Below are 11,358 nucleotides of genomic sequence, written 5' to 3'. Positions count from 1 at the left end.
GTTACAAAGACCTTTCCCAAATATGTCCTGTTTAGTATGTAGAATAGAGTTATCTTATTGCTGAGCGATGGGAGACAATTTAGAGAGGCGAGACTTTGGTTTTGTGGCTCTTTGCTGACAGAAATGTTTCCTTAATTCTCCCTATTCTAAAGAACCTCAATCTCTACCACACTCTTGGCCCAGAGTCAAATCTCCCAACACCCTCCGGTTGCTCAGCTGTCAGCTGGGTCAAATGAATACAGATCTCTGAAATGACAACATGTTTGTAGTGACCCGTGGTTCCGCTGGCAGACTTCTCTGGGCTTTACTGCCCCCTTGTGGTGAAGAATGGCAGAAGGTTATTCTTGCACAATGTGGTCGACAACGTTCGACTCACTGGGCAGATTTGCATTATCTACTGTCATGGGTTTTTCTGTTCCTCCTAGGACTTTCTAACGAAAGAATGACACAGTCACATATGACAACAAACACATTTGTATTAGCTCTGAATTAATACACAAACAAATACCATATTAAGAGAGCAATCCATCTGGATAGGTTATGAAGCAAATATATCTGTAAAATACAGGTTTCACTTGCTCTAGCCCAGTCATGCACAATCTCTGCATTAAGGCTAGAGGCACATAAAATATGTGTTTTCTCTCTTCCTACATCTGCACTGACCGAGGAGAAGAGTCATGAGAGGAAAGCAACTTTAGGCTATTGAGATCCACCATTGGAGTTTCTCCATAACCCTCTAATGGAGGTTTTAAAAAAAAAGCATCCACCCGTTGTCACCTATCTGCCAATCCTTCCATATCTCACTACAGCCTCCACACCTCATCTACTCCTCGCCCCCTCTCTCACAGTCTCTTCTTCATCTTGCCCTTCTTGTGGACACCACGGCCAAAGCCAGACTTCTTCTGGTCGTTGAGGCGCTGCTTGCCCTTGCCCCGGAGCTTCTTCAAGCCTCCACTCTGCAGGAACTTCTGTTTCTCTGTCTTCCTGCGCTGCTTCAGGATCTGGTCCCGGGTCTTCAGCTCCGAGCGCGGGCCCCGGGAGCCACCATCCCTCTGCTGCCCAGGGGGCCCCAGGGGCTGGGAGTTGGGGCCCCTGGATGGGCCACCTCGGCCCCGGCCAGGCCGCCCTCGGCCTGGAAGAGAGAGAGAGGGAGTGAGACAGGGTTAGGGAAGAGAAGGGCCTAGGCAACATTTAAATTGTTCATCATTTATTTTAACATGCTGATAGCAAGTAGCATGGCCAAAATACATCGAACTGGATATTGCTGTGAGTGTTTTGGAATAGAACTTAGGTAGTAGAGCCCGTAGACAGGAGCTTGAACAATGTCAGCTTTACTTAAGAGACATTAGTCACTCATCAGACCCATCACAAACAAATGATCCAAACTCTAGCTACAGCCCTCTGATGAACTGCACTCCTACCTCCTCCTCCACACCTCCTTCCTCTGCCTCCACCTCCGGTCTCTCCATCCGAATCTCCACCCCCTCCGTCGTCCACCTTGTACTTCTTCTTCCACTCCTCATAGCTAAGACACACAGGGTCAAGGAGATGGAACATCCTAATAACATTGCAGTGGTACAATTAAGAGTGAGGACTTATGCACAATAAGCTGAGGGCGTTGGTATTCCCCTCAGAGACCCTATTAACAGCTTTCATCAGTAAAGATCAGTCAGATGACAAAGATACAAGTTCTTCTTGTTCTTGTTGTTGATCATCTGTCCGCTCTCCGTCCTCTTCTTCTTCTGGTCTGCCTCCTTTCCCGTTTCTTTGACGAAGCGCTTTCTCTTGCGATCCCTGCAGAGAGATGATGGAGATGTCAAGTGAGGTCGATAGGGGTGTGTGTGTGTGTGTGCGCAGCGGTGTTCCCTCTTACCACTTCATCATGTGTTTGTGCTGGTTGAGTCTGTCTCCTTCGTCTCCCATCAGGTCCAGTACAGCAGTAGAGGCCTGCTGCTCAAACGTTGTGCCCTCTTTTCCCAGGCTCAGTCTGCAAACAGCAAACACTGAGTCATATCACTATGGCTCTGTTGTACTATAAGCCCACTCCCAGAATGACTATTTTGGTCTTGTGTTTAAAGCCGGTAAAGTGGAGTGGACTGTGTAGTCAGCTTTTCCCATACCCTCTCTCAGAGTTGAAGTCCTTGGGTCTGTAAGGGATGTAGTTCTCCTCATCGCGGCCAGTCTGTTTGGTCTTCTTGCTGACTGGCCTCTCCATATCGCCATCCTCCTGTGGCTTCCTCCTCTTCCCCCCCACCACCTCAGAGAACACACCCTGGTGGACAAATTACAGAAGTACAGCATGGGAGACATCCGGTCTAGTCATATGATACCACTTTGTCTGTGGTGGCGCTATGCGCCACTGTCGATTAGCATTGGAACACGTACATGCTAGATGGATACTCAGTAGCGCTAACCTGAAAGTCCTCCTCTTCACTGTCCTCCTGGTCTGCTGTGTGGTGAGTGGAGGGCAGTGGAGTGACAGGAACGTGATACCTGCCCTCTGCAGCCAGAACCTCCTTCTTCTGTGTGAACATATCCACCAGCCGCGTGTCCCTGGAGCGCTTGGCTCGCATCACCACGCTGGCATTGGTCTTGCTGTTCGAGTTGATCTCAAAGATCGTCTGGAGGAAAAGTGCCATGGTTGTTTAATACAGTATTACTAGCGGTTATTCATTCATTACAGAGAATAGCGTCCGATACGCATTTTTAAGCCCAACTCACAGCTCTAGCCTTGTAGCCCTTAATGCAGTCCACCATTTGAAGGCGTTCCAGTTCCATTTTCTCCAAGCCTGACCCTGAAGGGAAATGTGGGTTAATATCTTCGCAACATTAAGGAAGCGCCTGTGTGGGATTTCCATGAGAACCCTGAATCTGATGAGGATCCACTGAGACAGAAACTTAATTTATTAATATCACAACATAATGGACCATCTGCAGCGCACTGGAAAGACCATTCTGTTCACAGGTCAGTCATCCTACTGACCTAACAGTGGGTGGACAGCCATGCTGGGGAGCTCTGTGTTCTTGACCCGTTTGAAGGACTCTGGCGAGGGCATGGGCCGGGACTTGATGTACTGCTTGTAGGCGTTGTCCGCTATGCGGCGCAGGTTCTGCAGGTCATGAGAGTTCTCATGGGCCGTGACCAGCTGGGATTCCTCATCATCCAGGATGCTCTGGGGAACACGACCAAACACACCGTCTGACTCTGGAGGGAGGGAAATTAAGCAGGGGATAGGGGAAGGGACAGAGAGAAATATGTGGGAGTAAGCAAGATAATTAATTAAGTGTCCATGATAGAAAACAAGTGTGACAAGAGAACTGAATGGGTTAGTAATGGTTCCATCCCCTCACACTGTGTATGACATGTTGTTGCCCAGTGCTGGTACCTTGTTGGTGGTCAGGTGTAGCCAGCTGAAGGGGTCTCCCCAGGAAGAGATGGAGGTCATAGACAAAAGGTATCTCATCTGTACACACAAGGCTATAGGCTGCTCCACCGCGGCCTGCGCGTGCCACTCGACCTGGGGTTGAAAAGGCAGAGATGAGCCAACAGTCAATGGTGTTGGAAGACACTATATTTAATTGATTCAGGTGGTTGTCACTGGCCTTTCACGTATATAAATGACAAGTCAAGATAGCCTAAAACATCATGTTGACCACAAACTGTTTGCGTTACCCACCGACTCTGTGCAGGAAGAGCTTGGCCTTGGAGGGGAAGTTGTAGTTGATGACGTTGTCCAGTAGGGGGATGTCTATACCGCGAGCAGCCACGTCGGTCACAATCAACACCATGGCCTTGCGGTGGACAAATTTACCAATGTTGATCTTCCTGGCAGTCTGGTCCAGGGCACTGTAGATGTAGGCACACTCCACACCCTCAGAGGACAGCAGCTAAGCATAGGGTAACACAGAGTTAGAGTCAAAACGTGTTTCAAAGTACAAGGCTGAGGACAACCAAACCTTATCCATTAGTTTACCCTTTTATTCACCGGGGTCTCACCTCTTTGAGGTACTCGACATGGTGTTTGGTGGCAACAAATACCACCGTCTGCTCCTGTGGCTTCGCCACGTTCCTCAGCAGGTGGAGCAGCAGAGCCGGCTTATCATCCATCCTCAGGTGGAAGAACGACAGCTGGGAGAGGAGAAAATGCAATGTTATGCTACTTTTATATGATGTAAATTAATCAATCACAGGTTTCACATGTCGGATTCAAACTGGGCGCACATTTTTTGAATGTGTGTTTTAGCGAGTCCTTTAGCGTTACCTTCAGCAGCTCACTCAGCTTGGAGTCCACGTCCAGACGAATCAGCACTGGCTCCGTCAACCCTGCACAAAACACACCCCTATCAGAGCACGACTGATCTTGCCTCGTACACAACTTATTATGAAAAGGCTGGAAAAGAAGGCAGAGGATGCGGGTGGGCTTACCGGCTCTAGCAAACTCAACCAGTAGTTTGGGCAGGGTGGCAGAGAACAGCAGTGTCTGTCTGTTGTCTGGGAGCCTCCGGATGATCTCCTGGAGCTGGTCAGCAAAGCCCATCTCAAACAGCCTGTCCGCCTCGTCAAACACAACGTACTCCACGCTCTGTAGCTTCAAGTTCATCTCCATGACAACGTGCATCAGACGACCTGGGGTACCGATAATTCTGAAGGCAGAAGACATAACTCAAATCTACAGCAGAGAACAAAACGTAAGCTTTTTATAGTTTGAAATTTCATTATGGCAAATTACAGCAGTACATTGTGAAGGCCATAGTGCACGTACATATCCGGGTTCTCATGAAGCGCAGCAAACTGATCATCCATTCTGAAAAGAAACAACAGGTTCATCTCACATTTTATTTTTCGCATCCCCCGAATACAACTGGTGTAGACCTTACCTTGAAATACTTGCTTACGAGCCATTTCCAACAATGCAGTTTAAAAATAAAATGGTAACAAGAGGAATAAAATGAAATAGACAACGGAGCTATATACAGGGAGTACCAGATCAATGTACGAGGTATTTGAGGTTGATATGTACATGAAGGCAGGGTAAAGTGACTAGACATCAGGAAAGATAATACGAGTAAAATAAAGAACAGAGTAGAAGCAGCAAATAATGAGTAAGAGTGTGTGTGTGCGCACATATGAAGTGTATGTGAGTGTGTACATGGTTTGTAAATATAGTCTAGTGTGTGTGTGTAGGGTCAATGCAGATCATTTTGGCACCATTAATTGACTATTTAACAGTCTTCTGGCTTGGGGGTAGAAACTGTCTCGGAACCTTATGTTCTGAGAGCCGATGCTCCGGTACCGTTTGCCGGACAGTAGCTGAGTGAACAGTCTATGGCTTAGGGGGCTGAAATCTTTGGCAATTTTTCAGGCCTTCCTCTGACACCGCCTGATATCGAGGTCCTGGATGGCAGGGAGCAAAGCCGTGTTAAGGGTCAGCGCGGTGAGGCGTTGTTGCCTACCCTCACCACCTGGGGCCGGCCCGTCAGGAAGACCAGAATCCAGTTGTGGAGGTTCAGTCCCAGGGTCCTTAGCTTGGAGGAGACTATGGCGTTGAACACTGAGCTGTAGTCTATTTTTCTTGTACCTTTATTTAACCAGGCAAGTCAGTTAAGAACAAATTCTTATTTTCAATGACGGCCTAGGAACATGAACAGCATTCTCACATAGTTATTTCCCCTCTTGTCCAAGTGGGAGAGGGCAGTGTGAAGTGCAACTGAGATTGTGTCATGTGTGGATATGTTGGGGCGATATGCAAATTGGAGTGGGTCTAGGGTGTCTGAGATGACGGTGTCATGTCCAGCCTTTCAAACCACTTCCTAATTCCAGATGTGTGCTACAGGGCGATAATCATTTAGGCAGGTTACCTTAGAGCTATTGGGGAACAGGACAATGGTGGTCAGCTTGAAACATGTTGGGATTACAGACTGGGACAAGGATAGATTGAAAATGTCTGTGAACACAATTTCCAGCTGGTCTGCGCATGCTTTGAGAAAGCCCCCTGGTGGCCTTGTTCAGTGTTCAGTTGATGCTTATAAGGACAATAACAAATTTCAACACAACAAGAGTGAAGATGTACTTAATACCTGTCTCCACCAAGGATCAAAGCTGTCTTAAGGCCGGTGAATTTTCCCAACTGAAATAAAATAAAAGGAATATATTTACTATTACTGACCAATACAACATACTATCCCGGGTAAGGTGATGATGACAAATTGACTATGAAACACCTATCCTGACCTCTTTGGTGAACTTCATGGTTTGCAGCGCCAACTCTCTGGTGGGGGTCAAAATTAGAGCCCTGGCCCCCGTCTGGGCCTGGGGAACCTTCAGCTTCTCAAACATGGGCACCAAGAACGCAGCAGTCTTCCCGCTGCCTGTCCTTGCCATGGCAACCATGTCCTTGCCATCTAGAATCACTGGGATAGTCTGAGAGGGAGAGAGGTATCGTAAACAATCGACCTGATATATTAGTGAAAGTGAAAGGATCCAAGGGCACTGGCATACCTTCCTCTGGATTGGAGTAGGGACTTTGTAGCCCTTCTTCATGACTCCTTTAAAAACTGGGTAACTGAGACCTGCAATTAACAAAAGATGGCTGTTACGACATACTCAGGACACATTGCTATATAACACGTCAAACTCATTCCACGGATCTCAGAGTGGATGCGCGTTTTCGCTCCTCCCTTGTAGTTGATTGATTAATTCATTCTCTAGAGTCTAAGATGTTGGGGTTGTGGGGGGGGTCATACCATTGATCATTTAGCTATTTGATCGTGAATTGTAGGACCTCTAACTACCCCAAAAAAATTGATTTTTTTAAAAATTGTTGATAAAACATAAAAATGTGGCCTTTAGTAGTAAATCCCTAAGAAACACATTGAATATCAAAATTCATAAATGGCAAAAAATGTTTCTGGTCCACTATGGCCAAGACAGTTCTTTGGTCTTGGCCATAGTGGAGTTTGGAGTGTGACTGTTTGAGGTTGTGGACAGGTGTCTTTTATACGGATAACAAGTTCAAACAGGTGCCATTAATACAGGTAACGAGTGGAGGACAGAGGAGCCTCTTAAAGAAGAAGTTACAGGTCTGTGAGAGCCGGAAATCTTGCTTGTTTGTAGGTGACCAAATACTTATTTTCCACCATAATTTGCAAATAAATTCATTAAAAATCCTACAATATGATTTTCTGGATTTTTCCCCCTCATTTTGTCTGTCATAGTTGAAGTGTACCTATGATGAAAATTACAGGCCTCTCATCTTTTTAAGTGCGAGAAGTTGCACAATTGGTGGCTGACTAAATACTTTTTTGCCCCACTGTACAGTACCAGTCAAAAGTTTGGACACTTACTCATTCAAGGGTTTTCTTTTATTTTTACTATTTCCCACATTGTAGAATAATAGTGAAGACATCAAAACTATGAAATAACACATCATGTGGTAAGCAAAAAAGTGTTGTTAAACAAATCAAAATATATATACAGTGGGGAGAACAAGTATTTGATACACTGCCGATTTTGCAGGTTTTCCTACTTACAAAGCATGTAGAGGTCTGTAATTTTTATCATAGGTACACTTCAAATTAATTACTTAAAAATAATCTGATTTTCTGGGTTTTTGGTTTAGATTCCGTCTCACAGTTGAAGTGTACCTATGATAAAAATTACAGACCTCTACATATTTTGTAAGTAGGAAAACCTGCAAAATCGGCAGTGTATCAAATACTTGCTCTCCCCACTGTATTTTTTTTCCCCTCCCAAGTTTGCCTTGATGACAGGCTTGCACACTTGGCATTCTCTGAACCAGCTTCACCTGGAATGCTTTTCCAACAGTCTTGAAGGAGTTCCCACATATGCTGTTCATTTGCTGGCTGCTTTTCCTTCACTCTGCGGTTCAACTTATCCCAAACCATCTCAATTGGGTTGAGGTCGGGTGACTGTGGAGGCCAGGTCATCTGATGCAGCACTCCATCATTCTCCTTATTTGTCAAATAGCCCTTACACAGCCTGGAGGTGTGTTGGGCCATTGTCCTGTTAGAAAAACAATTGATAGTCCCACTAAGCGCACACCGGGTGGGATGGCGTATTGCTGCTGAATGCTGTGGCAGCCATGTTGGTTAAGTGTGCCTTGAATTCTAAATAAATCACAGACACAATCACCAGCAAAGCACCCCCACACCATCACACCTCCTCCATGCTTCATGGTGGGAACCACACATGCGGAGATCATCCGTTCACCTACTCTGCATCTCACAAAGACACAACGGTAGGAACCAAAAATCTCAAATTTGGACTCATCAGACCAAAAGGAGATTTCCACCGGTCTAATGTTCATTGCTCATGTTTCTTGGCCCAAGCAAGTCTCTTCTTATTATTGGTGTCCTTTAGTCGAGGTTTCTTTGCAGCAATTCGACCATGAAGACCGATTCACGCAGTCTCTGAACAGTTGATGTTGAGATGTGTCTGTGACTTGAACTCTGTGAAGCATTTCTTTGGGCTGCAAATTCTGAGGCTGGTAACTCTAATGAACTTATCCTCTGCAGCAGAGGTAACTCTGGGTCTTCCGTTCCTGTGGCGGTCCTCATGAGAGCCAGTTTCATCATAGCCCTTGATGGTTTTGTGCACTTGAAGAAACTTTCATAGTTCTTGAAATGTTCTGGATTGACTGACCTTTGTGTCTTAAAGTAACGGACTGTTGTTTCTCTTTGCTTATTTGAGCTGTTCTTGCCATAATATGGACTTGGTCTTCTACCAAATAGGGCTATCTTCTGTACACCACCCCTACCTTGTCACAACAAAACTGATTGGCTCAAACGCGTTAAGAAGGAAAGAAATTCCACAAATGTAGTTTTGATGTCTTCACTACTATTCTACAATGTAGGAAAATAGTAAAAATAAAGAAAAATCCTGGAATGACTAGGTGTGTCCAAACTGTTGACTGGTACAGCATTTAAAAAATATATACATATTTAACCTCTTTTTTTAAGTAGGCAAAATGTACCTTCAGATGAGTCCCTTGTGGGGGTCGTAGAGCAAAACAGAGACCACCATAGTGTTCGTGAGAGCGTCATCTTTCCATAGAGCGGTCATACTACGGTACAGCCGTTTTCATAAGACAGATTTTTGGGATGTCTCATGGTCTCACAAGCACAGTTGTGGCTTGGCAATCTTCAACCTTAGATGCGGAAGGCTGCCACAGGTGGTTGCAGTGTATTGGGACTAATATCTCTTGCTTAAACTGGCAGATTTTGATGGGGTGCGTCAATATACTCGGGGGGTTAAGGTCACTAATTAGTAAGAAACTCCCCTCACCTGGTGAAGTTGAAAAACCAAGGCCCTCCATGGAATGAGTTTGACACACTTGTTGTATAACATCTGTAAGTGTCTTACAAAGATGGGCTTCAGATAAGCGAACTTAAATTTCTCACCCATGGACTGGAAGCCCCCAGACTTCTTTTTCTTCTTGTTCTGAGCTCTGACCAGCTCCCGGGTGTCTGGTTCAACATCAGACAGACACTCTGACGAAGCACCAGGGAACCGGGGTAACTTTCTTCCAGGCTGGAAAACACATTAATTGCATGAAATACCATGACATTGACATTATGGAAATTGTTAAACTCAATAATTTAACACTCAAATTCAATTCTAGCGTGACTTTAAAAGCTAGAATCCGTAGTTGCTATATATATTTTGAACTTAGTAGCGATCCTTGCTCTACATATATATATATATATATATATGTGTGTGTTTGCCTTTTACACCAGAGACTGGGTTTGCTTTCCCGCTCGCTACATTGGTGTCAGGGGTCGGATGGCGCAGTCAGGCCATCGGAACACATGGGTGGACATGTGAAAGGACCTAAAAGAATGTGGACGTGCGTTCCCGTTCGGAGCAGGCTAGATATATTAGTCACATTACAATATCCATCAAGTGCGTTGGCGTGATGCATAGAGGTTTTGCCTTTTACGCCAGAGACCCGGATACACTTCACGCTCCACTATATACCCATTTATTATTGCAGAATATAACTTCGAAACGCCTCATTAAGTTGAATTAACTGTCATACCCTATTCAGAACCCAAAATATAATCTTGTTTTACTCCAATTATCGTAAAAAAATGTAAACAAACACGGTATAGCCTCAAAACGGTGATATTATGGATGATCTATCCTTGCATCCATAGAAACGAATACGAATTTGAGTGATTACATTTCTCCAGGCTCAATCCTTAACTTTTTAGCAAAACAGGGGTGGGGAGAACGCTTTTTTATTGTTTCAATCAGGTTTCTAGTTTTATTAATGTGGTTAATGTAATTGGCGATAAATCAATTCTAGGCCGAACGCAAAGCCAAACAGGCAAACCCCGCACACAAGTTGACATCCATCGCTAGTTGCCAAGTTAGCATGTTAGCTAGCTAAGGGTTATCAACTAGCTAAGTAAATTCATAGCAAGTAGATTTACATACGTTTGCTAAAATGACAACAGCAAATAGTTTACCAAGTTACAATAACAGAAAAACTAATGGTTCTTACAGAATCATCGTCCCTAATTTTAGCAGCAACTTCGAAATCTCCACCATCCGACTCGTCAGGCTCCCGGTGGCCAGTCTGTCTCTTTTTCTTAGTTAGCTTCTTCTTTCTTTGAGCCATTCTGATTAGTTGCAGCACTTTTTATAATTTGTTCAACGATTTGAACTAGTCAGAATAATATAAATAAAAAAACGATTGGTGCTCAAAAGTAAATGAACTGTTCAGCACACAACAACACAGACGGCAGACATTTTGAAACACGTGTGATTAAAAACGCAGGACTCGTGCGTCCGCGCAAGATATGACGTTTTTAGTGAATAGTATTACAGAGCTTCTAAACCCAGAGGCGTAACATCGCGAGATTTCCGGGAACGATTACGAAACAGAACAGGGTGGGTTTTGGGGTTTGAGAAGTCAATACCTTTCAATACCTCACCTTGCGAGGATAACTACACTGAGCCTTTTTCCACTGGTGTGTGTGGCCAAAAAGCTAAATTTCCATGTAATCCAATAAATGTAAATGTTTGGAGTTTGCTAAACAGCATTGGCACTTGGATTGGAACTGGTGCTTTGGTCAGATGACATGAAAATAGAGCCTACCAGTGGTGGGTTTGGCATTGAAATTAGAACTCATGAGCAGAAAATAACCCCATACCTACTGTAAAATATTGTGGTGGATCTTTGATTTTATGGGGATATTTTTGCTTCTACTGGTCCTGGGGCCCATGTTAAGGTCAACAGCATCCTGAACTCTACCACGTACCAGGACATTTTAGCCAAAAACCTGGTTTCCTCTGTTAAGGAGGCTGAAACTTGGACACAAGTGGATCTTCCA

At 44.7% G+C, this 11,358-nt stretch overlaps 1 protein-coding gene across 1 annotated transcript; it reads right to left on the bottom strand.

Annotated features, from left to right (window-relative positions):
• Window positions 1-456: 456 nt before the first annotated feature.
• ddx54 (DEAD-box helicase 54) lies at window positions 457-10,848 on the bottom strand. The gene is made up of 19 exons (XM_021590905.3): window positions 10,527-10,848; window positions 9,421-9,550; window positions 6,500-6,570; window positions 6,233-6,421; window positions 6,079-6,128; window positions 4,764-4,805; window positions 4,427-4,644; window positions 4,263-4,324; window positions 3,998-4,129; window positions 3,678-3,888; window positions 3,387-3,518; window positions 2,984-3,205; window positions 2,722-2,795; window positions 2,415-2,621; window positions 2,121-2,272; window positions 1,874-1,987; window positions 1,687-1,794; window positions 1,422-1,525; window positions 457-1,132 (listed from the first exon to the last, which is right to left on the bottom strand). Exons 1-19 carry the CDS (start codon window positions 10,641-10,643, stop codon window positions 843-845), a joined length of 2,625 nt encoding a protein of 874 aa, XP_021446580.3. The 5' UTR covers window positions 10,644-10,848; the 3' UTR covers window positions 457-842.
• Window positions 10,849-11,358: the final 510 nt, after the last annotated feature.

The sequence above is a fragment of the Oncorhynchus mykiss genome, chromosome 29 (assembly GCF_057628025.1).
Source record: "Oncorhynchus mykiss isolate SJ-2025 chromosome 29, ASM5762802v1, whole genome shotgun sequence".
In the NCBI taxonomy this organism is placed as follows: domain Eukaryota; kingdom Metazoa; phylum Chordata; class Actinopteri; order Salmoniformes; family Salmonidae; genus Oncorhynchus; species Oncorhynchus mykiss.
The sequence above is the reverse complement of the archived record's forward strand: the minus strand, read 5'-3'. Positions and strand labels throughout refer to the sequence as shown.